Here is a 24,343-nt window from a genome sequence, read left to right as displayed (position 1 = left end):
AAATATTAAGTGAGCTTAGTGCAACTGTTACAGACAGAGGGGGTGGGCGTCCTGTGGGCTGAACAGCAACCTATCCATTCACTAGGTGCTGGTAATATCACTGTGGTTGGAGGCACTTGGTGCCTCATGCTTAATGAACTACAATAGTGAATCTATAGCAAATTATTGATTCAGCCCACATAATGGCTTCCTTTGCTGTTTGCATGTATCATGATTGATGGCTTTATGGTTTCATGTGTATTTGCTTATTTGCCATTTTGTGTGTTACTGTTGACGTTAAGGCACAGGTAATTTTTTTCTTTTAATTCCAGTTTTTTCTTTTTTGCTTTCTTGGCAGTCAACGCGTTTTCTGTCCGTCTGTACATTGAAATATTTATCGGAGCACTGTTTAAATGATAATGTGCACCACCCAAGACTAACACTCTTTCTTGTTGTATAAATGGATTTCTCTCAACAGCTCAACAGTAGTTAAGCTTGGAAACCTTTTTTATTTTTTTATTTTTTTGAGTCCTTGAACGGTCTGGTTAAATAGTAGAGCGGGAGAGCTCATTGTTTACCCAGTGCTGCGGTGCCTGAGTGCCACTTTACAATACCGCTAACATCAGTCTTTGCTGCTCATTAAACATAATCATTATTTACCAGGTTACAGAAACACAAAAGCCTGGAACAACTTTGCTCTTTGGTGACTGGTGCTTCAGCAGCCTGGTGCCTGGAGGCATTTGCATGTGATCTGCAGATAGCAAGGAGAGAAAAGGCAGGCTAAATGCATTGCTATTTCAGCTTGTGTGTTGAACAAGGCATTGTGTACCTGCCTGCAGGACTGGTTTATGTTGGAATGGTTTCAGCACCTTTACAACTCTTGTTCTACTTCTTAGGGATAAAGGGTAGATTTGCCTAACAGGTTAAAAGGTGGTAGGGTGTAATAAAGCTGAACCCTAGTCAATGTCAACAGGGGGCTTCCCAAGTCCTTATTAAAGGACAGCTTTGGTTTTCATATAACTCCTATACCTTGCCCATGTCTAGTGCGGTAATCAAACTGCCACCACCAAAGGTTAATTTAAGGGGCATCTGATTACTAAATAACATGACACTGCAAATGGAATATTAAGAACATGTGGAACATAAGAGATTTGCTTTATACGTAAAAATAAGGTAAGAAAATGGCATAAGTAGGACAGGTACAGGAAAGGTGTTTAAAACAAAGTATTCAACTCCATTGGTTTGATATTGTCCACTGGACCTAAGGAAAACAGTGTTTTGTCAATAATCAGGGCAGCTTGACCCCAGAAATATAAGAGTATAGAGTAGATTTGCTAAAACTTCTAAAAAGGAAAAGTGTAGGTGTTGCTCATACTAACCAATCAGATTCTAGCTATCATTTATCTAGTACATTCTATAAAATAGCTAGAATCTGATTGGTTGCTATGGGTAACACTTCCACTCTTGCTTTTTAGAAGTTCTAATAAATCTACCCCTAAGCTCCAGAAATCAGCTTCCAAGTTATAAATATTTAAGGAGTTATTGGCTACTAGGAAATGATTTTGTCAGGAAATTACAGTGGTAAAGTACTCTCTATGCATAAACTAAATATATATTCTATTGGATATAAAATGTGTGCAAGTGAAGTATTTTTTCCCAATCTACACCTAGACTGCAAGTCTCTGGGAGTTTGAATACATGATCACTGAGAGCAGTCGCTTGTGTCCAGCTGTATAGCAAATCCTAATTATGTATCAATTTTCTTTTCATTTGTAACGAGAAGCCTGTTAATATTAGATGAAAATGTGTATTGCCTTCCCCCCTGTTTTGTAATTTGTCTGGAATCCATGAATATAATCAGTTCTGGTGCCTTAAGAGCTCAGCCACTCCTATATAAGAGCACAAAGGTTGTCTGTTGGAATGCTGGGAGACACTGAGTGGACTGAATGCGTTTGTCTGAGATTATCTCTGCTAATTAGTAATTACATCGCCTTTTACTTACAGCATCCTTGTGACATAATGTAGTGTATAGCTAGGATGTAGAACTGGTATACTTTTATTGGAAATGCATAGAATAGTCTTGTGAAAGGAAGAAGTTCCTGTTTAGCAGCAAATGGTGTAATACTCAAGGTTGTTTTAAATATGATGGTGTATACGCTACCTCTTTTCTGTATTACTTTTTTATTTTTATTTTTTTACGTTTTGTCTCTCTCATCTTTATTACTTATTCAAATAATTGACGCACAGGCTGGAAAACATGTGACTTGTCCATGTCACCGTCCTGCCCGGTAGTTTTCTGATCTATGTCGCTTGAAATCTTTGTTCTCGTGATAATGCAGATCCTCTGTGTGTCATTAGTTATATGGTGGATTTGTGACCTCTATAACATTTTCTTAAGTGATCCTGCTTCTGTAGCATGACCAGAAACTGACATTTGATGCACAGCTGGCCAAGTGAGTGCAGGGCAGGAATAACACTGCTAGAGCTCTGTATGTAAGGACTCCATAGTCCTATAGCTACATGTGCCCAGCATACTGTTTACAAGTAAATCATCTTTCCTAAGTTCTGTAGTAAAAGAAAGCCATCAGTATAGATGTTGCGTAGCTATAGCTAGTGAGCAACCATCTTTGTTATTGTCACAAGCAGCGCTTGGCTGCAGGAATTGACGGATTACTAAACTGCTGTATCCGTTTACACTTTTGAGTGGCGTTTTTAATATCACATCAAAGCTCCAAGCTTGTAGTTCAGTTCAAGAGCCAAGTTCAAAGGGTCATTCTTTTCGTAGGGCTCTGACGTTCAGCTGCCAAGTAATTCTGGTACCACCCCATGGAAATGGTTGGGAGGGGTGTGCGGAGAAACGGGAAGCAGAGAGAAATAAACAGCAGTTGCTGGGTATTAGGGAGAATATGTCGGCCCCGTTTGCCTCATGTAGAGTGTAAGAGGAAGATCAAGCCTTTTCTTTCACACATGAATAAGCGGAGTTAATCTCCTGATTACAGATTTGCTACTGTACATGACAAGAAGAGATTTGGGACAAGGAGGGGCAGGAGAGCTGCTGTTGCAGGGGCAGAAGTCTGTCTGCTTTGTGATTGACTTCCATTAGCGACGGGCGACCACTCTAAAATTGAAGAAATAACATTTTGCTTTAAAGATCGCATTAGCGGGGCAACGCTCATTTCTCCTGTAGAGGTGACGGTCTCTTTGTGACGTTCCCATCTCCAGTGTGTCTTCTGCGATCGAGTGTGGCTTTTAGCCCTTACAGAATTAATGCTCAGTGCGGTGCAGTACTTCTGTGGCCAGGGTTACAATAAACTGGTGCTAATGTAACTGAGGCTTTCTATAACAGTGAGCGCTCTATCCAAGAGTGACTCTGACTGTGGTAATAGCTGGGGTCATGAGTTCGATTCCCGACCATGGCCTTATCTGTGTGGAGTTTGTATGTTCTCCCCGTGTTTGCGGAGGGTTTCCTCCGTGTGCTCCGGTTTTCTCCCACACTCCAAACACATACTAGTAGGTTAATTAGCTGCTATTAAATTGACTCTGTCTGTGTGTGTGTGTGTGTGTGTGTATATTAAGGAATTTAGACTGTAAGCTCCAATGGGGCAGGGACTGATGTGAGTTTTTGTGTACAGAGCTGCAGAACTAGGGGCGCTATATAAATAGATAGTGGTGGGATAGAGACTGGTGGTCTTCTGGGGTAGCTTGTTATACAATGTGTTTTTTTTTTTTAACTTAAAAGGTTTTTATTAAGTTTTTAGTAAAAGAATATGTAAGAAACATGGCAGTTACAACATATGTGTTTGATACTGGTTGTGTATAATATCCTTGGTATTGGGGCTATTAATATATAACTTTTCAAAGCAGTCATAGTAAGGTCATATAACAGTTACCGGTCATTGTGTATGGCTCCTGACTTCTGGGTTAATGTATTCATGCCTATTTGTTAACGTCAGTCTTGTCGGCCTCCACTTACATGACCCTAACAATAGGCCGGTCTCCTGAGTCTGGGTTCAGGCTGTTCTGTAGCTGTTGTACTGAGAAATGTGTGTATTTAGCCTGCTAATACTGCAGCATGCAGAGCATGTATTATCTTGCTGATTTATTTTCGTAGTCTCTTCCCACCCACCATCATCTGTTCCCTTTACAGTGTTTCTCAAGGGTTTCTTGTTTTATTTGGTGATTTAGAGACAGCCTGTGGGGATTCTCTAGAGAAAATATACAGCAGTGGTTAGATAAATTATCTAAATTCCTACTGGAAGTCCAAAGTAGGAGTTCCTGAGATTGACTTTATTTGTATTTGTTTTAAGTTTTCTTTCCTGATACGTAATGTGGTGCAGCTGTTATATGGGTTTTAGGACAGCTTCCACTTGGCTGGGTTCTGCTTTGGACTGCGGTCCTGTAATCGGTGATGCAAATCCATTATGATGCGGAATGTGGTCATTTATTGGCCGGGTGTTTATGATGATGTCCAGGGTTTGGATACAAGTGTTTGCATGTTTGACCTTCAGTGTTTGGGAAGTGGAAGCGTTTGGTGCCTGGATTATGAAATACCCGGTTGGTTGCTGCATGTATGAAAATGGGTGTGAGCGTTTCACAGAGAATTATACAATGTGTATTTACAAACACTGTCCTTCCATAGGAAACACTCTACAGGATTGATGCATCCACTGGTAGCTCACAGCTCCCTAAAATACACAGTACAGGTGCTTTTTACACACTTAAATCGGTAAAACATCTAGATCGATTTGGTGGAAGAAGCAGCAGTTTTTAGGGCATCACAGCAGAGTAAAGTTGTACAATATGGCGGTTTGGGAGGGAGATATAGTAATTGGAGATTTGATTGAGGTATTGGGGGTTGACAGAACATCATGTGTATCTCCAGAAGGCCTTTAGATAATTATTTTATTCTGGTGTCTTCAGATTTCCTCTAGTACAGCTTGTTAGATAATGTACAGCTTGCCGTAACTGCCCCCCCTTCCTCCGAGATCGGATAGGTTTGAAAAATATGATTAAAACCATATGCTTAACTTGTGTTCCTGGTCTGAACTTTTGACTCTTACACAGAAATATGGAGGGTGGGGTAGGGTTTAATGTACAATCTCCAAGCCAGTTATGTGTCTTGCACAAATATTTCATTTTTTGTGTTGCGTCTTCTACTCAAATATTTGTAATAGTGAATGAAATTGGAGTCCAGCTGAGTGGAAGAAAAATGATCTCCCTTTTAGGGAGCCTTCAGGAGACGGTTAAGCTGTTTTAATTTCTTTTGGTCCTTTAGGTGTTTAGTGGTTGTTTTGGTTGAGTGTTCTTGAAGAAACATCTGTTGAGAGACAGAGGACAAAACACTGTGAATTTCTTGTAAATAATTTAGTGCCGAAAACGTTGATCCGTGATGGCCTAATGACTCCGCTACTAGCCTGTGAAATGGGCTGGAGCTCCAGGAACATGTGCAGCGATGCATGAAAAACATCCTGCCATGTAACAAGCCGACTGCAGGCTCTTCCCTCTGCCGGACTCCAGGTTTACATCCTAATGCTGCCAGCTTTGTAGTTGTTTCTATTAAATGGTGTGTTTTGTTCAGCGTGGCATTCGGATAACATCTAACTCCTTGTGACAGACACCTGCTTTCTGGGCTAGAACGACAACGCTCTTTCGCCTGTGAATTTCAGAATACTTGTAGCATTATGTAGTCACAGACCACACATGGTAGAAGCCTTGTGAATCCCCATCACATCTGTTTAAGATCTTTTGTGGTCTGGGAAAGGAATTGCTATGCTCTGGTAGTTTCATACCCTTGCTATGCTCCCTAATTTAATAACCATAATGGTTCCTAGGTGTTAATTAAGTGACAAATATTCTACTTTATTAATAAACTTTGACACTTTATTTATTTGATGCACATTATATTTTTAAAGTATTGGCAGCAATTATAATTGGTGAGTTATGACATCACAAGTTTTTTGTTTTTCTTTGCTACCATTAGACCGGGGGTAGGCAACCCCCGGCACGTGTGCCAGACGTGGCACTTGGACCACTTCTTTCTGGCACTCCGGAGCTCTGCAACTGCCTTACTAAACAACCAAAGATAGCCAAAATGAATGATGTGTGGATGTGCGTGTGGAGTCTCCAGAGAGTAGGTATGAGGCATAATATAAACTTGAGGCACAATATAAACTGGGGGCACATCTATGCTGTGTAACATATATGTTTATTTGTTGGCCTCTTTACTATTAACATTACCATGATATTAGCTTCAGAAAATAAGAAATATATATATATATATATATATATATATATATATATATATATATATATATATATATATATATATATATATATATATATATACACACACACACACATATACACATATACACACACACATACAACTGGCACTCCTGGGCTTCAAAATATTTTTTCTGGCACACTGATATAAAAAGGTTGCCAAGTCCTGCATTAGACTATAGCGGTTAATAATAAAACTGCCTAGGCAACTCCTATAAATGGTAGAAACAAATTTTGAGATTTTATTTTAGTCATTTTTCTGATTACTGATCATTCAGTACCACTTTTTTTTTTTTTTAATTCACTTTAATCGTCATCAACTACTTGTATAGCACCATTAATTCTGCAGCGCTGTACAGAGAACTCGCTCACATCAGTCCTTGCCCCATTGGAGCTTACAGCCTAAATTCCCAGCACACACACAGACCGAGAGAGACTAAGGTCCTTTTTTTAATAGCAGACAATTAACCTACCAGTATGTTTTTGGAGTGTGGGAGGAAAGTGGAGACCCAGAGGTAACCCACACAAACATGGGGAGAATATACAAACTCCACACAGATAAGGCCATGTTTGGGAATCAAACTCGCGACCCCTTCCTATGCTTCCTATGCTGTGAGACAGAAGGGCGAACCACTAAGCCACCAGATGTCACTATTTTTTATCATTGTTAAATATTGTAGTCGGATAGTAAATATTTTCCATAGACGGTAATAGCAGCAGTGTACCTACACACTAAAATATTTCTGTGCCGCACAAGAGTGGGAATATCTTTTTGAATGGTCACACGATTATAAAACGATAGATGTGACTGCTGAGTGTTAATGTTTGTTTTGGCTAGTATGGAGAGACTACGGAAACAGAATGAAAAGTGATTGATTTTGTACATTTCTTTTTGACCATTTAGAAGTTATGTCCTGTTTGTGTACTGTGAACTGTGAATATTTAATCATGGTTTGTATATTGTGATGGGGTTGTAATTTGCATATGCCCCTTGTACTAATTTGTGTACTTTGGTAACGGGGTAAGTAGAGATCCTCACCTGAGGCGCAGGCTGGGACTTGGGCGTTTTGGATTTTAGATATCTGACAAGCTGTCTTCCAATACAACCATCTGTTACACACATCTTTATGGGTCTAAGTTGGCAGAATCGTTCTGTGGCAGATCTCCAGGGGATGGTGAGATGTCTGTTTTTGTGGGGGCTAAATTTACCATTTAAAGGGTAAAAAAAAAAAATTAACACTTTATTTTGGCAACAAATGTTATGATTGAGTGAGTGAAATGAGATCACAGCCAGTGCTTAATAATGTATGTAAAGGACATAGGCCCATTGTGTGTAGAGTAGACTGGGACTGTGTTTTATTTGTAAACAGGGTTCATTTACATAACAATTGCTTCCCTCCCACTGTAATTACAGGCAGTCTTTGTCTTGATGGTGAGCTGTCTAATTGAACCTGTGTCCTTGTCCTTTTTTCTTGCCTATTTGACAAACCGCGGCTTTTAGCGTCTGAGTTGATGATCTGCAATGGCTTCCTGTCTCCTTTCCAAAGCAGTGTAATTAAACTGGTTTCAGTGTATTTATTGTAACCTTCAGTTTATAAGGAATCTTGTTGCAGATTAGGATTGCAAAGTCACGGGAAGCATTCACTAATGACATGTTTGGAGCCTGTAGTATGATCTTCCTTGTTAACCCCTTGTCTGTGTCAAGTATGCAATCCTTTATTGTATTCTGATTTATTCAGGGAAATTCAGTGCTGACAAGTTTAATATTTAAGGGCATTGTTTAGTTTTTCTATATCAACGTATGTGTAAGTATTTGTTTTGTTTATATCATTTTTAAGGAAGTTAATGTTTTATGTGAATTGGTGCCGATAGACTTGTATGTTTGTTTTTTTGTTTGGTTGTTAATATAAGTATGATGGCACTTGCTTTTGTTTGTGTTTAGTTTTGGCATTAAGGTTTATACCAGAATTATCATTATTTGTTTCCAAATGTACAATGTCTAAACTGAAATTTTATATGCTCATGCTTATATTTTCTTGGCTTCTTTTAGTATCCAGGTAATGTCATTGCCAAGGACTGCAAAACCATTAGGGCCTGGTATGCACCAGCGGTTTTACCATTAGGGCCTGGTACGCACCGTAGATGGCAAAACACCCGTTAAATGTGAAGACCAAACCTTGTACCCTCTTTGTTAAAACCATGACTGCTTTGTTAAAAGCAATGCCTCCCTGCAACATAGCAAATGGAGTACCAAGTGATGACGCTCAAAGGCAACATTGAAGCTAAAGCAAATGCTTGTCACAAACTGTATCTGACCTTCTAAAAATCAGTATAGGTGTTGCCCATAGCAGCCAATCAGTTTATTGCTATCATTTATTTAGTGCATTCTAGAGAATGATAGCTAGAATCTGATTGGTTGTTATAGGCAACACCTCCACTTTTCATTTTTAGAAGGTTTAACACATTTACCCCTCAGTGATAAAGGGTGTTATGAGGCTGGAAGAACACATGTCAAATCCCTGATTTCAGCACCTGTTTGTACGAGCCCAAAAAGGTCAAATAACAAAAAAAGAAAAAAGTTAAACAATAAAATATATAATACACCCATTCTGAAGATGGATATGAAAATTTGGATGGTAAATTCATTCTTGACCAAACCTGTCGCACAATGCTCAGTGCTGGGGTCGCAAATCGATCCTGATCAAAATATGAATGTGTACAATTGGATTTTGATCAGACAGGACTGTTAAGGACTTTATTGCATTGTCCCCTTGTGTCCTATTACACAACATGATCACCCAAGGTCTGTTTTTAGGTTTTATTTTTTAATTTTGTTAATTCTTATCTGGTCATATGGAATTGGCATTTATGACTGCATGTGGGCAGCTTAATGTCTTATAAAAAAGGCAAATGTCTAGATTCCTAGTATCATGAACACAGGATTTTGACAACCAGTTGTTGGTCCACAGCAGGCAAACATAACTGAATAATAAAAGGATAGTGAGACTGTAAATATGCCCTGTTAACTGGGTTATGTATTATTTATATGAATGATAATGAGTTGGAGGAACATACTGTTAGTCTTTAAGTATTTAAAATATGTGCATTGTAGTATTTGGCTTTTGTTTCTTCTGTAATACAGAATGTTCATGTCAGAGCGTGTTACTGCTTGGTAAGTACCAAACTGGCATTTTCATCACACTTTACTTTAATCTAACTCAAAATACAAATATGTAGAGCAATCATTTTTCTGATAAGGTAAAATAACTCACATATACACAGAGTATTACTGTCAGGCCTGCACAAAAAAAATGCAAAACTTAGGAGACCACATTTTTGCAATAAAAAAAATTAGGGTGCAGTTACACATGGAAAACTATTTATTGGTGACTATAAGGTATGATTGAATTGTCTGCCCAATTATGGAAAATAGCCTAAATGCACAGGATGTTATACGCAGCCTCTGTCTAACAAGTTACATAAGCTTGTGCCCCCACCCCAAAGTGATTGATTTATGTGTGTGCCTCTACAAGCAGATTACACCCTTGTGTGTCACTGTTACACCAACAATGTGGATTGTAATGGTTCTTGGCAGGAGCAGTGGAGATGCGGCTGCCACGCGCAGCGGGACTCTTGGGCAGGGCCCGCGGCTGCCACGCGCAGCCGGACTCTTGGGCGGGGCCCGCGTCTGCCACGCGCAGCCGGACTCTTGGGCGGGGCCCGCGGCTGCCACGCGCAGGGGATGCTGAAAAGACACATTCCAGTCACCAGAGCACATTTTTTAAGTCAGCATGGCGACCTGTATTTGTCTGGCCCTGACTTATGTATTATAGCGCCAGCATAATCCACATCGCTTTATAATTTGAGAATGTTGGTTAAAATGGGAACAAATCATACTAAAAATGATTCTATATCTTCCCTTTAACACTCAATATTCTACAATTTTCCCCCCACTATTTCTATATTCTAGAATTTAAGTAGTCTAACCTATTGCCCATAGCAAGGAATGGAATGGCTGATGAGAAAATATAATATGCCCTTTACTGCAGGATTATGGCACGTGTTACACATGCCTGGAAGACACAGTAACAGAGGATGTCATTAGTCCTATTAAATCTGAGAGTACCCATATTTTTTCCTAAGCATTAATTGTCATGTGTTATGTTGCGCAAATGGACAGGCATAACCAGTTCTGTCAGCGGATGTTATTTTTGTTAGATCAATAAAAAAATGCAGTTTAACCAAACTATAGTCCTATACAAAAAGTTTAACCTGGCTGCGACTGTCACTATTGTCCCTCCTGGTTCTTGTACATCTCCTGGTTGTTTCTAAATGCCCTGAGAACATGGCACAACAATGCCATGGCAGAAGAATGAGTTCTGCAAGGAAAGAATGTCCTGGGTGTCGTAATCATGTTTTTCTTGCTGCACCCGAACAGTATACCAGTCTTCTGTACGCAGTGAGGGCAGTCATTGTGTGGCCTGGACCAGTATCGAGCCCATCAATGCAGTATGACTTAATGACCTCATTGAGACATGAGGCACACGCCTCAGTGTTCCACCTAGTTCTCAGTGAATTGATAGGCTGCGTTCTTATGAAGTTTTGGTCCACCCCACAAAATGGCTGCCTCCGCTATGTGCAAGCAACTAGTATACTTTAAAGCTTAACAGAGCACCCAGCTATAACAGGCACGCCTCAGTCTGGCTCTTTTCATCTTGCAGTGGGGGAGCAGAAGAATGCTCCCGTCTGTGTGTGTTTTTATAAAGAACTTGGAACACCTGACCAACATAGATCTTGTTAGAAGATTTATCTACCCTGGCCAGCTAAAACAAGAAAAATGAGCTCCCCTTCCACACACTTTGGTGTCTCTGTGAATATTTTATCTCCTGGCTTGTAGGTTGCTGCAAGATATTCGTCTTTCTGCCTCTCTGTGCCTTGTGCTTTCATGTTATCTGTGTAAGCGAGCCTGTGCGAGCATATAAATTTCCTAGCTGGGTATTAATGTACAGAACAGATGTGGCTTGGGGTACTGTCATTCTACTAATGATTTCCAGGTGCATAGATCAAGTGACAGTGAAAGGCACAGAGGGCGCAGGATGTTCTGCCTGCTTTGTGGCTTCCCGCTGCCCTCTCCTTGGGCATGTGGAGTTTGTGCTCCAGGGCAGTTGCATACATATTGCAAGTCCCTTTAGTTTAACAGCAGCCTGTTAGGAGATGGTGACTCTGTTTCCTACACTAGGTCACTTGTAAAGCATTACGGAATTTGCTGGCGCTATTGCTATATAAATGTTGATGATTGGGACTTTTTTCCCGCCTCTGGAGTTGAACTCCTGCCATGCTCTGTAATGTGAATATCTCCTGTTATAAAAAGCCAGGCGTTTGAAGCCCAACTTGTGTGTTTTTATTAGGTTTGCTGTGGTTTCTGTGTCCAAGTGGTAAATGTATAGCAACAAGGAGTAATTTATCGTGGGTCATTACTGCGTTTACCTATGTGTGGCCAGTGAGCAGGCTGTACAGTATTTATATAGAGATAATGCTGGACTTTTGGAATTAGGGCATTGAAGTCTGCAATTTTCAGTGTTTGTATGATATATATAGAGCCTGCTTAGCTTTTCTCAAACTGAAGGTAATTGTTAGAGCTGGAATTTGGATTCCTTGCATTGCAGATGTTGCGAAATCAAAAATATGACGTAAGTGCAGATCTTGTCCTGTGCCTGGAAATTTATATGTATTTGAGTTTTGATATTATAGCCCACCCCCAAGTACAGACACAGGTCATTATGGTTGTCATTTTTGTACTTTTCTCTCCATAAATGCCTTGTAGCCCATAAAAATGTAATACTCCAAACAATAAAATAATTTAAATATGGACATCCGTTGCTTTATACAGATAGTGGGAGCCGCCATGTTGGTTGTACAATTTTATTAAAACAGGAAAAAAAAAAAAGGTTTTTGGGGAATTGCAATTTAAATCGGATGATTATTAGGTTTACCAGACAAAACATGACAAATGGGAATATTTTTATTCTCATCCAATAGGATGATCTTCAGTGCAGTAGCTGTTTTCAGCAAGCATAGTATAACGTATCTGAATCGTCCTTCTTTTGTGGTTATATGGCTTAGTGTGACTAGTATTAGTCAGGACACTGGCATGGTGTAGGACTATTGTCCTGAAGTGCCCAGCGCTCTACCAAACCCCATGAACGTTGGTTGTACGTAAGTCACTGGCTTGATGCTTGTTGGTTAAATCTAGCAGTAGTAAGTACCAACAGAGATGACTCGATGTGGTCATTGGAGGTAGAGATTGATATCTTTGGGACCATGGTCAGGTCCTCAAAGGGTTAAAAACAGACAGAGCAGACAAATAGCACACACAACCCTGATCTGAATGGACGGACAGCATAAAACTATATCTAACATACATTCCTTATGCCAGTGGATACCACACTTTCTCAGTTACCCTTAGGATCTCCATAACTCTTTCAAGGCCCCCCTAAGCCAAAATAATTACCTAGTTGTCCCCGTCTTGCTTACCGCCGGCACCCCTATGAGATCACCGTGGCACCACAGGGACCTGCAGCCCATGGTTTGGGAACCACTGCCATATGCTATTCCCAATTAATAAAAAAAATGTTTATTTTTTTTAATGTTGTATGCTTGTTGCGTTGATTGAATTCCTGTAAATCTGAGCCACAATGGGTTAATGTTTCTTCTGCCCCAGCTCAGACTTCATATGTAAGTGCAGGACTTTAGCTAGGGAAGGATTCTTGACCCACAAACCAAGCAGCTGTGCTCAGGGACTGAGAATATCTAGGTAGCAGGCCTCCAGAATAAACGCATTAACTATACTGTTAGCTTGTCAGATGCTTGAGAGGTTTACCAGCCTTTGTAATAAAATGTGTTTAATCACCTTGTAAGGTTACTACCAATAGCTTCCCAGGGAAAGTGATGAACACAAATTTCCCCGAGCAGTACAATCTATTCGGCTTCCTTGCCGAGACCTTGCTGAGCTTTGAGTTCTCACAATGTAGAAGGCAGCTGAAGTGACAGATCTGTCATTCTCAGGGTAGCTGTTCTCCCACTGTTACATTTAAGGAGGCCCTGCAAATTGTCTCTGCACTGAGATTTCTGCCATGGGGAAGCTCGCTCTGTAAAGTCTATTCACAGACGTCTTACACAAGGGCCTGGTTGTCGTGACCCTTTTGTCTAAGCCATATGTAATGTGTATCCAGCACCTACACATGGTGGAAGTAGCCATTGTGTGGACCCAAACATTATTTGTGCAACGGCAGCCTATCAATTCACAAGGAACCAGTGATGTCACTGAGGCACGAGGTATGATCTGATTGGTTTAGAACAGTGATGGCTAACCTGTGACACTCCAGGTGTAGTGGAACAACAAGTCCCAGCATGCTCTGCCAGCTATCAGCTAGTTATCGTTTGGAAAGCATGCTGGGGATTGTAGTTTCACAACACCTGTAGTGTCACAGGTTAGACATCACTGGTTTAGGAGAAGTTGTATCCACAGGGAATGCTTACTAGTCCCTAGCTGCTAGGTGGTTAGTTCGGAGGACCACTAGAAATATAAAGTAACGTATATACTTTGTACCATGGCAGAATTTAAGTTTCTATGTCTGTGTAGCCATATACAAACTTCTGTCCTCTGCATTTCGGAGCCTAACACAGCTAGTAACGTTCATATTATGTATGCTAAACAACTTCCTGTTTTCTAGGCAGTTAGTTGATATGATCAGTTCTTTAAGCTTACATCTAATTATTTGTGAATGTATAGTTTACCTAGCTGACTCTAGTGGTTTCACAGTTTGAGATTTGTGCTTCTCTAGCACCATCTGGGTGAGAGGGATAATATGTGGCGGATTCTTTTGGCGTCACAGATGCCAAGCGAACTTAACGTTTCCATGAGTCAATTTAAGCTCGCAGTACTGTCCGGCAATTCCAATTATCTCGCTGCTAGGCACATGCATTGGAAAGACATTGGTGCACTGAAGCAGCACCATGTTAATCCGTTCCATTAGGTAAGGAGGGCAGGATGGCAGGGGGACAGCGCTGGTTCCAGCCAGGATAGAATCCTGTTTGGTTGGTTTTGTTTATGTTGTTGTATAATGATGGTGTCAGAAGGTGCCAGGTAGTGCGGCAGGCTCTCAGCGTGGGTCCTCTGAAACAAATCTTCTCTCTCCTGTTCTGTAACCTCCTGATTTCCAGTGTACGCTGCTTCTCGTTTACAGTGTTTTAGGAAGGAAGAATATTTAAATGCCCAATTCTCCTCCACTCAATGCTGTGTGGGCTGCAAGTAATGGGAGTACTTGAACATTATCATTAGTCCTCGCAGCGTGGCTGATTTTTAGATGGAATATCTGTTGTATGTTTTATTTTCTAGCTCGGTTTTCATCCTGCTCTCATAAGCAATCTAGTGTATTCTTTGCAGATCACACCACAATCCAGCTGGTTTTGGTTTTACATATCTGTTTCTCTCTCTGTGGTGTCTGAAGGTGCAGAGAAAAGCTTAGCACTGTGTTCTGCCTGGAAAATATCTCTTAATACCTTTGTGGCCATTGATTTAACCCACTGGACTTAAACAGCAGACGCAGAAGACGGCAAAGCAATCCAGAAACAAACACCCTGCCTCACCCCTATACCCCTTGTTCATCCTGCATGATAAACTGTTGGGAGGGGGAAGGGGGGTAGAGTTCTTGATGTGCAGCCTGATCTGTATCTGGAACACTTTATACTGAGACGTTGTACAGATGGAGAGAGAGCGATACTCAAATCCCAAAGCCAGGCAGTTTTTTGGATGGATGCCGGGCCCACAACAGCAGAGCTTAATACCAGGCTCATTCAGGGAAGCCTAAATTGATTTACTTCTGTCATGTCACAGTGGGTTCAGTGACCAAATCTGTCTCTGTAACACCACCCTGCAATCAGTGCACCCCCTACCTACCCCCCACCCCCCTCTGATCACTAGTAAAGTTGTGTATTGAATGCTATGGTTATCAGGTTTCCACAAGCCTTATGTTTATGCTGTTTTATAGATCTAAAATGGATAGAATTGATATATACACTGTGTTGCGTAAGGAGACCGGTCACAGCTTGTCGTCATGTATGTTTGTCCCAAATATTTGACAAAAAAGCAACTACAAAATTATTTGCTACACAAAGCGTTAAAAAGCACTTTTTTTTTTTTTTTTTTTTTTAATGTTCTGCTATGTAATCTGCCATGCTGACCAGTGTTTTGGATGGCAGTTTAGGTCATTTTGTAACAAATTAGCTCAAAATTGTTGCTTGCGGGAACAACCCTCTGATATATCCGCTTAACCAAGTCCGAACGACTATATTGTACCCGTATGTGGGGTGATTTATATCCAAGAATACCACAAATTTTAGATGCTCCTTTATTCTCCCATTTTATTAAATAGACAAATCTCAAGGAGGATTATGGTGACCTTTAACTTGCATTCATATCTCGTTAGCATTGTTTTTTAAAGAGTTATATTTGTAATGGTTTTCTTGCTTAACCTTGCATAGCAGAAGTCACAATTTTAGGATTGCGCTGATTACAAAATCCTACCCACTTCTGTTATGTCTGGTTTCCTATGAAACTAACATGCATTTTATTCTGTTTATCCCATCTTCTCTCTTACCTGGGTTTATCAAAGCTGATTGCTAGTTAGAAATGACTTGAGGCCTCCTTGAATGATGAGTTCTAATGATAAGCATATATGGATGAGGAGATAGTTATAACTCTCCCTTATTTTACTTACATCTGCATTTACGGTGTTAGGCAGGAGATGTACGTGATACATTGTAGCCTACACTGTATAGATGATGGATAACAATTATATCTCCCCTATGCGGACAATGGGGAAGGAATACCAAGGCCGGGCGCTGTGCAGTGTTCAGGCTCCATCAGCTGACATTGTGGAAGAACAAAGTGCTCAGGGACTGGTGGAGATATGAATCTGTGAAAGCAATAAAGGATTAATTCACACAGCATTTCCTCTAGGATCACAGAGGTTTAATCCTAATAAGGTGCTTAATACTAGATCCTGTCTTTGCTCAGTGATTGTGCTCTTTCCCAACAGAGGCCCTGGAGCTCCTCTCGTCAGCTCCACCGGGACCATTTTTCCAGTGTGTGGGGTATTAGAAAATATAAATAGACGTATTGTTCAGGATGTCACTCTGTCTGATGCTCTCATCATTCTGAAAACATAAGCCAAGATTGGAGAGGAGGGGGGTGAAATGTGATCTGTTTGTGGAACTCCGCGATCTGCTGGATACATTGCTGGATTTTGTACTTCATTTGCTGCTCACCCCCCCACTCCTCTTTGGTGCAAAAAAAAAGGCAGCAGAACACTTCTAAGATTCCCAGGGAAGATAAGTGAGGTCTGTTTAGCTTCATTGACTTTCAACAGGAAGGCAGGAGAGGAAGCTGTGTTTTATATTAGAAGTGAGCTAATCAGCACAAATGTTTGCATTGTAATTCTTTAGCCAGGAAAGAGCCACTACATGGCGGCTGGCTGAGAATCTGTTTTAGTTTACATAGCAATAAAAAAAAAACCACTATCACCTGGAAATTGTCTACTTTAAAGTGCGCTCAGTTGGGCCATAACGGTTTGGCTCGTTCACACTGTCCTGGTAATTGACATTTAACTGTAAATGTTTAATATTGGGCTTCTGATGTCCTTGTGTTCATGTTCCAAGAATAGTTCAGAGTTCTATATTACAATTTCTCCTACGTTATTCAGAGGACTGGTATTGTAAATTGTGTTTTTTGTATGGATGTCCTTTGAGTAAAGAAAGTGCTTCCATGTCTGAAGGGAGTGGTCTTGTAATGCCATTCAAAACAGCTGTTCCTGTTAATAACCTTTTGGCCACCGAGTGGCACTGTTCAGTTGATTTAATCTTCTCATGCCGCCTCCGGAGGGCAAGCACTATGCCCACAGTGGTTCATGAAGTATCAAAGGAGACCCATTATCTGCACACAGTCCGCATATTGTTCAGCCTCATGACTGTAATGACGCTAGTATCTAATGTAGTAATAGTAATCTAGTATCTATTGAAGTATTAAGTGGCCGCCTCCATTGTGTATAGATCAGTGTTGGCTAACCTGTGACACTCCAGGTGTTGTGAAACTACAAGTCCCAGCATACCCTTCCAGCAATAAGCTGCTATATATTGGCAAAGGATGCTGGGACTTGTAGTTTCACAAACACCTGGAGTGTCACAGGTTAGCCAACACTGGTATAGATGATGTGCTTGCTTTAAATAACTTACACCACTGTGTATTGATGTTCAAAATAAACTCCCTAGTTACGGTATGTTTTGCTTTATGGCTTGCGTAGATTGTATTACCCCCGTGGTTCATTTTTGAAGAAGTTTGCTTTTCTGGAGCCTTTTTACCTTCCAAATTTGCTACTCTGCGAACGTTTGATTGTAAAGTCAACATACAGCTTGAATCTGGTTCCCATGAAGCTTTTAAGTTCAGAATGATAGTTTTGTTTCTTCTTCCTTTTGTATTCATTTTCCATTGCCTGTTGATATAATTAAATCATTTTTCTCTCTGCACAGCCAAGACACAGAGACCAGGGGATGAGCATAGATAATGTGATATTATGTAGCACTTGTATCCTTGAAAGATTATCTTAATAGTATGTTACAGTATGGAAAGGAGCTGTTGACCGTGTATTTACCGTTTCCTTCTCTCCTTTGCGCAGAGCTCTCTGAAGCGCTGGGGTTCTTGGAGTGGTCCAATTTTTCCTGGAATTGCGTGAAAAATTCAGAAGACTGAAGCCCAGGCTCACTGTCTACCTTTCACGGAGGCCCAGCCGTGAGAGGACAGAAGAAGGCACGTGGCGAATCATGACGGCCGACAAAGAGAAAGATAAAGACAAGGACCGGGACCGGGAGAGAGAAAAACGAGACAAGACCCGCGACGGGGAGAACTCGCGGCCACGGCGCAGCTGCACACTAGAAGGCGGTGCCAAAAACTATGCAGAGAGCGACCACAGTGAGGATGAGGATAACGACAACAGTGGCACGACGGCAGAGGAAGCTGCCAAGAAAAACAAGAAAAAGCTGCCAAAGAAGAAGTCCCGATATGAAAGGGCCAACAATGGGGAGATCACTTCTTTTGTCACGGAGGACGATGTGGTGTACAAGCCAGGAGGTAAGGAGTTAATAAGATGTCTCGTGCTCTCGGGAGACGATTGCAATAAAGTTTTATTTGTTTCTACTACGTTTTGTAATGAAAATCCCACCTTTAGGAATAAGAAGGCATTAGTGAGCCGCACAATTGCCGGGTTCATAATGATGGTAAGGGACTTCCAAACGTTTTATGCAAATTAGCCCACTTGCTAGATGAAGAGAGAACAAATTACGTTCCGATTCCAGTTAAAGGGGAAGAGGTTCTGTTTAATAAAGGGCTGAAATTGGGCAAACCCTTCAGGACTTTACTGTTTAAATGTAAGCTCCTGTCTAGGGACACTATTGGGCATGTTTGATATTTACAATTTAATCCTTATTATAAAATAAAATGTATTTGTAATAGTGCCCCGTGCCCATTTTTGAAGATTTTATTATTATAGTTTAGTTATAAAGCACCAATCAATCACATCAGTTCCTGCCCCATTGGAGGTTACAGTCTAAATTCCTTCACACACTCTAGGGTCCAGTTTGACATAAGCTAATTAACCTACTAGTATGTGGAACATACAAACTTCAGTCCAATAAGTGCCCTGGCTGGAATCAAACCCATGACCTCAGTGCTGTGAGCCAGCAATACTAACCATGCTGCCCCAGTTCATGTAATGTTTGAAAGGAGCAGGACACCATGTTGACAAACATTGGGATGTACCCTACTCAGCAAATACAGCATGTAGTGTAGTAATGAAGACTAACTAATGGCAATGACGTTGCCTTCATTTATTTAGCTGGATCAGAAATTACATTTCACTTTGTTTCCTCTTAATATAAATACTGAATACTTGAAATGACTTCACTGCGAAAAGTATTCACAGATGTTGGTGCACATAATATGGATCTCACATATTCGTATAAATACGCCTTGTAACGCGTTACATTTCTGACAAACCTGCTGTGGAAAACCCGGGTGACATGGAACAGCGCACTGCGCGCTTATGCTTAATACATGAAAAGTTGAATTTGAATGTAATTGTCCTGTAAGAAGAACCCACTTGTACAGGTTACACAGATGTGGTCAGTCGATCTCTGATTCTGTTTTAGGTTCATCATGGTTTTGTTCTGGAATGTATATGTATGTTGACATTATGGTTTGCAGGAGTAAATTAGACGTAATATCATAGGACACGTACTCCAGCCAGTGTCGTTGTTTCCTCTCAGTGGTCTAACTTACCATAATCAAAGATAATGTGTTTTGATATGTATGGTTTGTCTTTGTTTTTCAATTTGCAGTATTTGATTAGAAAATGCTGTTAGTTTGATCTTGCATAAGCCATTCGCATATTGATTGCACCCTAGAGGATGTAATATATATATATTTTTTTTAATCTTCCATGTTTGGATTATGAGAGTTAGAGGGTTTAGGATACCTACCACAATTTGGTATATCTGTAGTATAATCTAGGAACTTGATATTTAAACATCCTGTTAATATTGCTTTTTCATCTTTATACCTTATGTTAAAGTATATTGTATATGCAGTTGGCTAGTAATTCCTTAAAGTGCAGTAATTGCGAACTCAGTGGAGGCGGCCATTTTGTGTGCTGAAACAAGAATGCAGCCTCTGAGGTAACCAGGGAGATCGCGTAGGCCATGTGTTCCCAGTGACTTCATAGCCTTCATTCTAGGGACTGGTTCAGAGCACAAAATGGCTTCCTGCTCTGTGTAGGAAATGGCTGCACTGTAATTCTCCTCTATCCAGCTAATGTCTAGCGGAAGATGTTTTCTAGAATACTTGTTCAGCGGTTACTTTTTATTTTAGCTACAACGTCTAAGTGTATGTAAATATATTGTAGTAGTTCAAATATTGTAGATTTTCTTCAGTAAATTTTGTCTCTTTTCCAAACACTAAAATAACTTCATGGGAACCCAATGGTTGCTAAATGATACAGGCAGGGCTGCCGTCAGGGGGTACCTGTATACGGGGCCCGGACCAACCAGAGGGCCCGCTGTCTGATGTCCAAAAATTTTTATTTTTTGATTTTACATGCAAATTTTTCCAATAAACTGTCGGGCCCTCACTCATTCTTAGTGGTGCTTCAGTTTTGAAGCTATAGCTGTTGCTGTGCAGCAAGATCTGTGCCAACCCTGTCCTAAGAGGGCAGGCTCCGTCATGGCTGTACTTCCTAGTGGCTGGCTCCTCCCCCAGGACCAGCCACCAATGAGCTGCTTTCCTTTCTAGTCCCTCCCCTCAGTCTCCTATCCTCCTTCTCTCTTCTCCTACTTCCCCTCCACTATCCTGTCTGTTCCACCCTCCCCTCTCTACATGAGGCTGCCCCATCTGCTTTGGAAGATAATTAAGGGACATGGGGTGATTAGCGTCATGAGGGGGTGTGGGGTGAATTATAATTAGTAGGGTGGGTATTATTGTTAAAGGTAGGGTCTTCCTTTGCAATGGACCCCACAATTTCTGATAGCAGCCCTGGTTATAGGACACGTGGCAGCATAATGTCCTATTGATGTCCTAAGTAGGTGGGATCTGTTTCTCTAGTACATATGAGCAGACATGTCATAAAGGAATGTGCACTTGTGGTATTTACTACTGGACAGGAGAGACACAAAGTTTGCTAGTTTGCTGCATGGATCACTAAAGTAATGTGAATGCAGAATCCGCTTGTACTATAGAGAAAATAAATGACTGTCTGCACCATCATGTGTCATTACCTACCCTGCAGTTCCCAGCATCACAGCCCTTTTCCCTGCATGAGGCAGAGCTCAATACAAATAACCCATTTAGCCTACTGAGGTTAGAGTGATGCTTGTGATTTTAAGCCCTGTGTTTTTAGAGGAAGATGTAAAGGTTACACCTACTTACACAGATGGGAATCTGCCTTTTCTTAAGCAGCCACTTGGGAATTTCAGCAGCATTGCTTACCCAGCCTCTAATCGCCAGCTCCTTATGCCATCTCCGTCCAGTCTGGTACATCATTAAAAGTCCCAGTGCTGTAAGTGATTGGACAGATTGCTGATACTCCACTTCTTCTAAGCAATGACATTTTCTGGGTGTGCTTCAACTTTACATGTTAGGATTACTGGAATTAAATATATATATTTTATATAATTTCTCTCCCAAATGTGGGCTCCCACTGAGTGCCAATAGTTCTGAAAAGCCGGTCCACCATATTGATGCATGCAGTCATCAGCCTAGATGTTTGCATTTCAGTCGCAGATAGGAGCAGGGTTAGATGCATAGGCTACAGTTGAGGTGTGCAGTGATCTAGTATAATTAACAAGCAGGTAAAACCTCTATTACTATATTAATATACATATATTGGGGGATGTGTATTGTTCAGATGACTATTGCACATTAAATAACTGGAGTGTTTATATAAATAAGTTCACCATACTCTTACTCCTCTGCAGCAGGCAGCCATGTTAGGAGAGAAGTAGTTGACTGAGGTAGAGAGGGAATGACAGCCTGACACACTTGGTTTGCAGAAATACACTGTATGAATCTGTTGCTTCATACACAGGTGCAGGGCAGCTCAAAGCGCCTGCAGAATCAGCTTTTTGGCCTGCACCAGCTCCCATCCAGGCACTGGTGAAGGTGTAGGAGGAGCTTCCACTGTCTGGAGTGGGGAGGGAATATTTTACTTTAATAAGGCTGCAGTGGAAAATTAGGTCAGCTCTGAACAATGTAATTTACCTTTTATGATTTATATCTGAAAATGTAGATGTTGGTTGTTGTTTGACATTTAATAGTCAAATTATTTATTTACACTTTGAGACACCAAAACGGTTTCCATAATTAACTGACAGTAAGCCAACAACACAGAACATATAATAAGAGGTGTCATGGTGCGGTGTTTACTTGCTTTTACCCCACTTCCTCCCCTTTTCCTGAAAACTTCACCATGGCAACAAATTGATTTATTGCAGACTGTGTACCACTAGCTCTGTTTCCACCCTTCCACTCCAGGGGCTATTGATTTCCACCGGCAGCTGGAAAAGCAGATAGCTTGGCCTGATATGGGCAGTCGTGTTTGTCACCTGCTCTACAAGGAAGCAAATCTTGGATTAGTGCTAACCTGATGTACTGCAATTGTGTGTGAGGTCTGGAAATGCCATCCAAAGATTACCCAAGGGTTTGTGTCCTAGTTATTTGGGCTGAGATCTCATCATACACCTCTGACCCATGTTTAATAGCGTACTGTGTTCTCTGATCGTCCTAAGCTAACAATGTTGATCGTTTCTTATTTACTCAAAACATTCCAAGACAGTGGTGGATATATATAATTATCCTGTTTTGTACGTGAATCAGTGTCTGAGTCATAGACTCTTTAACAGCTCTGCCATTGCTCTTACTTTTAAATAAGTGATGCTGGGCTACGGCAAACGTGTAGGTCTCTGATAGTTTTATACTGTTGGCATGTCCCTGTCCTATCCAAATAAAGTAGAAGAACAAAGGCCAGCTGTGGATTTTGCTTTGTGCCCTATTCCCAAACCTTGGAAGGCTGCTGAGCTGCCCCTCCTTGTATACAAACGCCACTGGCGTTCACTATGGGATGCATATAGTAAAAAGCATATAATGCATAACAATAAAAGCCTGGAACAAGAACATATTTTGTTAGCAGTTTTATATGTTACTGCGTCATGTCAAGTGTTATGTTGTAGTGACAAAGAATGTTCCTAGATTTGTTCTGTATATAGCCTATTCTATACAGATATCTTACATTCCTTTAGTAAAGGTAAGGATATAATTAACACGTAATTACTATGTACACAGTGATCACATATCTTGGATGGATAACACCCTTTTGTGGTACAAGGCTTTTTTTTTGTAGAATGTTGAACTACACTGACCCTTTATGATTGAAAATAAGACGTAAGATGTATGTATTAATATTATTTCAGTAATGCCACCCTAGATGCTGTGGGTGAACGGTGAATATGTACTTATCTCCTCCACATCGTTTACACAGCCATATATAATGTGCATGCAGCTCATTTCTCCGAGCCAGTAACCTCACTGAGGCACGAGGCACACAGGGAATGTCACCGTTTCCTCATGTTTATTGGTCCAGCTGACAAAATGGCAGCCTCCACCGTGTGGATGTTCTGTTTACTTTATACTGAAGAATGTTACAAATAACCTTAAATGATGTTTTTATCCTTATAAATACTAAGCAAAGGAGTGGCCTGTAAATTCATGAATTTATAATGTCTGCTAAGTATTCTGCAGATCGATACTTGGCTACGATAGTTTTTGGATGCTATTTATTTTTACATTGTTAAAGCAATCGATAGAAAAGGTTATAGATATACACGGGAATGAGACGCTTATGCCCATGTTTTCAGACATTTTGTAGAAAAGAAAAAGTTATAAACCATACATGCATATAGATAGGGTTTGTTTAATTGTAATTGTGAATCTCTCAATAAAGTTATGTATGGTATGTTTTTTTTTGGCACTTGGATCTTCTAACCCTGTTTGTGAACTGCTAACCTGTTAGTGATACTTGTAGCCCAATCCGGCCATAATGCAATGAGCGGAGGGTATGTATTTGTCAGCTGAAAGTTCAGCACCGTGCACACATCCTGTGACCTCAGACAGCATTTTGATCGTTTCCTGTGCTTTCATTGTTTGGATATTCTAGGATTGTGCTTGGAGATTGTATCCCTTTCACGGAAAGGGAAGTGTGTTTTAATCCTAAATAAATACTGCCAGTCTACTTGTAAAATGCAGATAATGTAAAACATTTTAACCATATGTCTTACGTGTGCTCCTTGCCGCTATTTGACCAACCACCATCTGACTCCGGTATCAAACTGGTTAAGCTCCAATAGCAGCACTGTAATAAAGCGCTGGGTGCCTCTGATTGGAGGATGATAATAGACTGTCAGCTGACCTAGCCTGCTCCCTCCA

General features: G+C 40.7%; 1 protein-coding gene across 8 annotated transcripts in view; it reads left to right on the top strand.

Moving 5' to 3' along the window:
• The window catches only part of RERE (arginine-glutamic acid dipeptide repeats), a 243,916-nt gene that overhangs the window by 91,719 nt on the left and 127,854 nt on the right, over positions 1-24,343 (top strand). For all 8 annotated transcript variants that reach the window (XM_075191667.1, XM_075191668.1, XM_075191666.1 and 5 more), the window contains exon 2: positions 17,994-18,445. In XM_075191667.1, coding sequence (XP_075047768.1) covers positions 18,139-18,445 — 307 coding nt within the window. In that variant the 5' untranslated portion in view covers positions 17,994-18,138. The remainder of the gene's footprint in view (positions 1-17,993; positions 18,446-24,343) is intronic.

This window comes from Mixophyes fleayi, chromosome 11, assembly GCF_038048845.1.
Source record: "Mixophyes fleayi isolate aMixFle1 chromosome 11, aMixFle1.hap1, whole genome shotgun sequence".
In the NCBI taxonomy this organism is placed as follows: domain Eukaryota; kingdom Metazoa; phylum Chordata; class Amphibia; order Anura; family Limnodynastidae; genus Mixophyes; species Mixophyes fleayi.
This window is presented reverse-complemented; position numbering and strand designations above follow the sequence as displayed.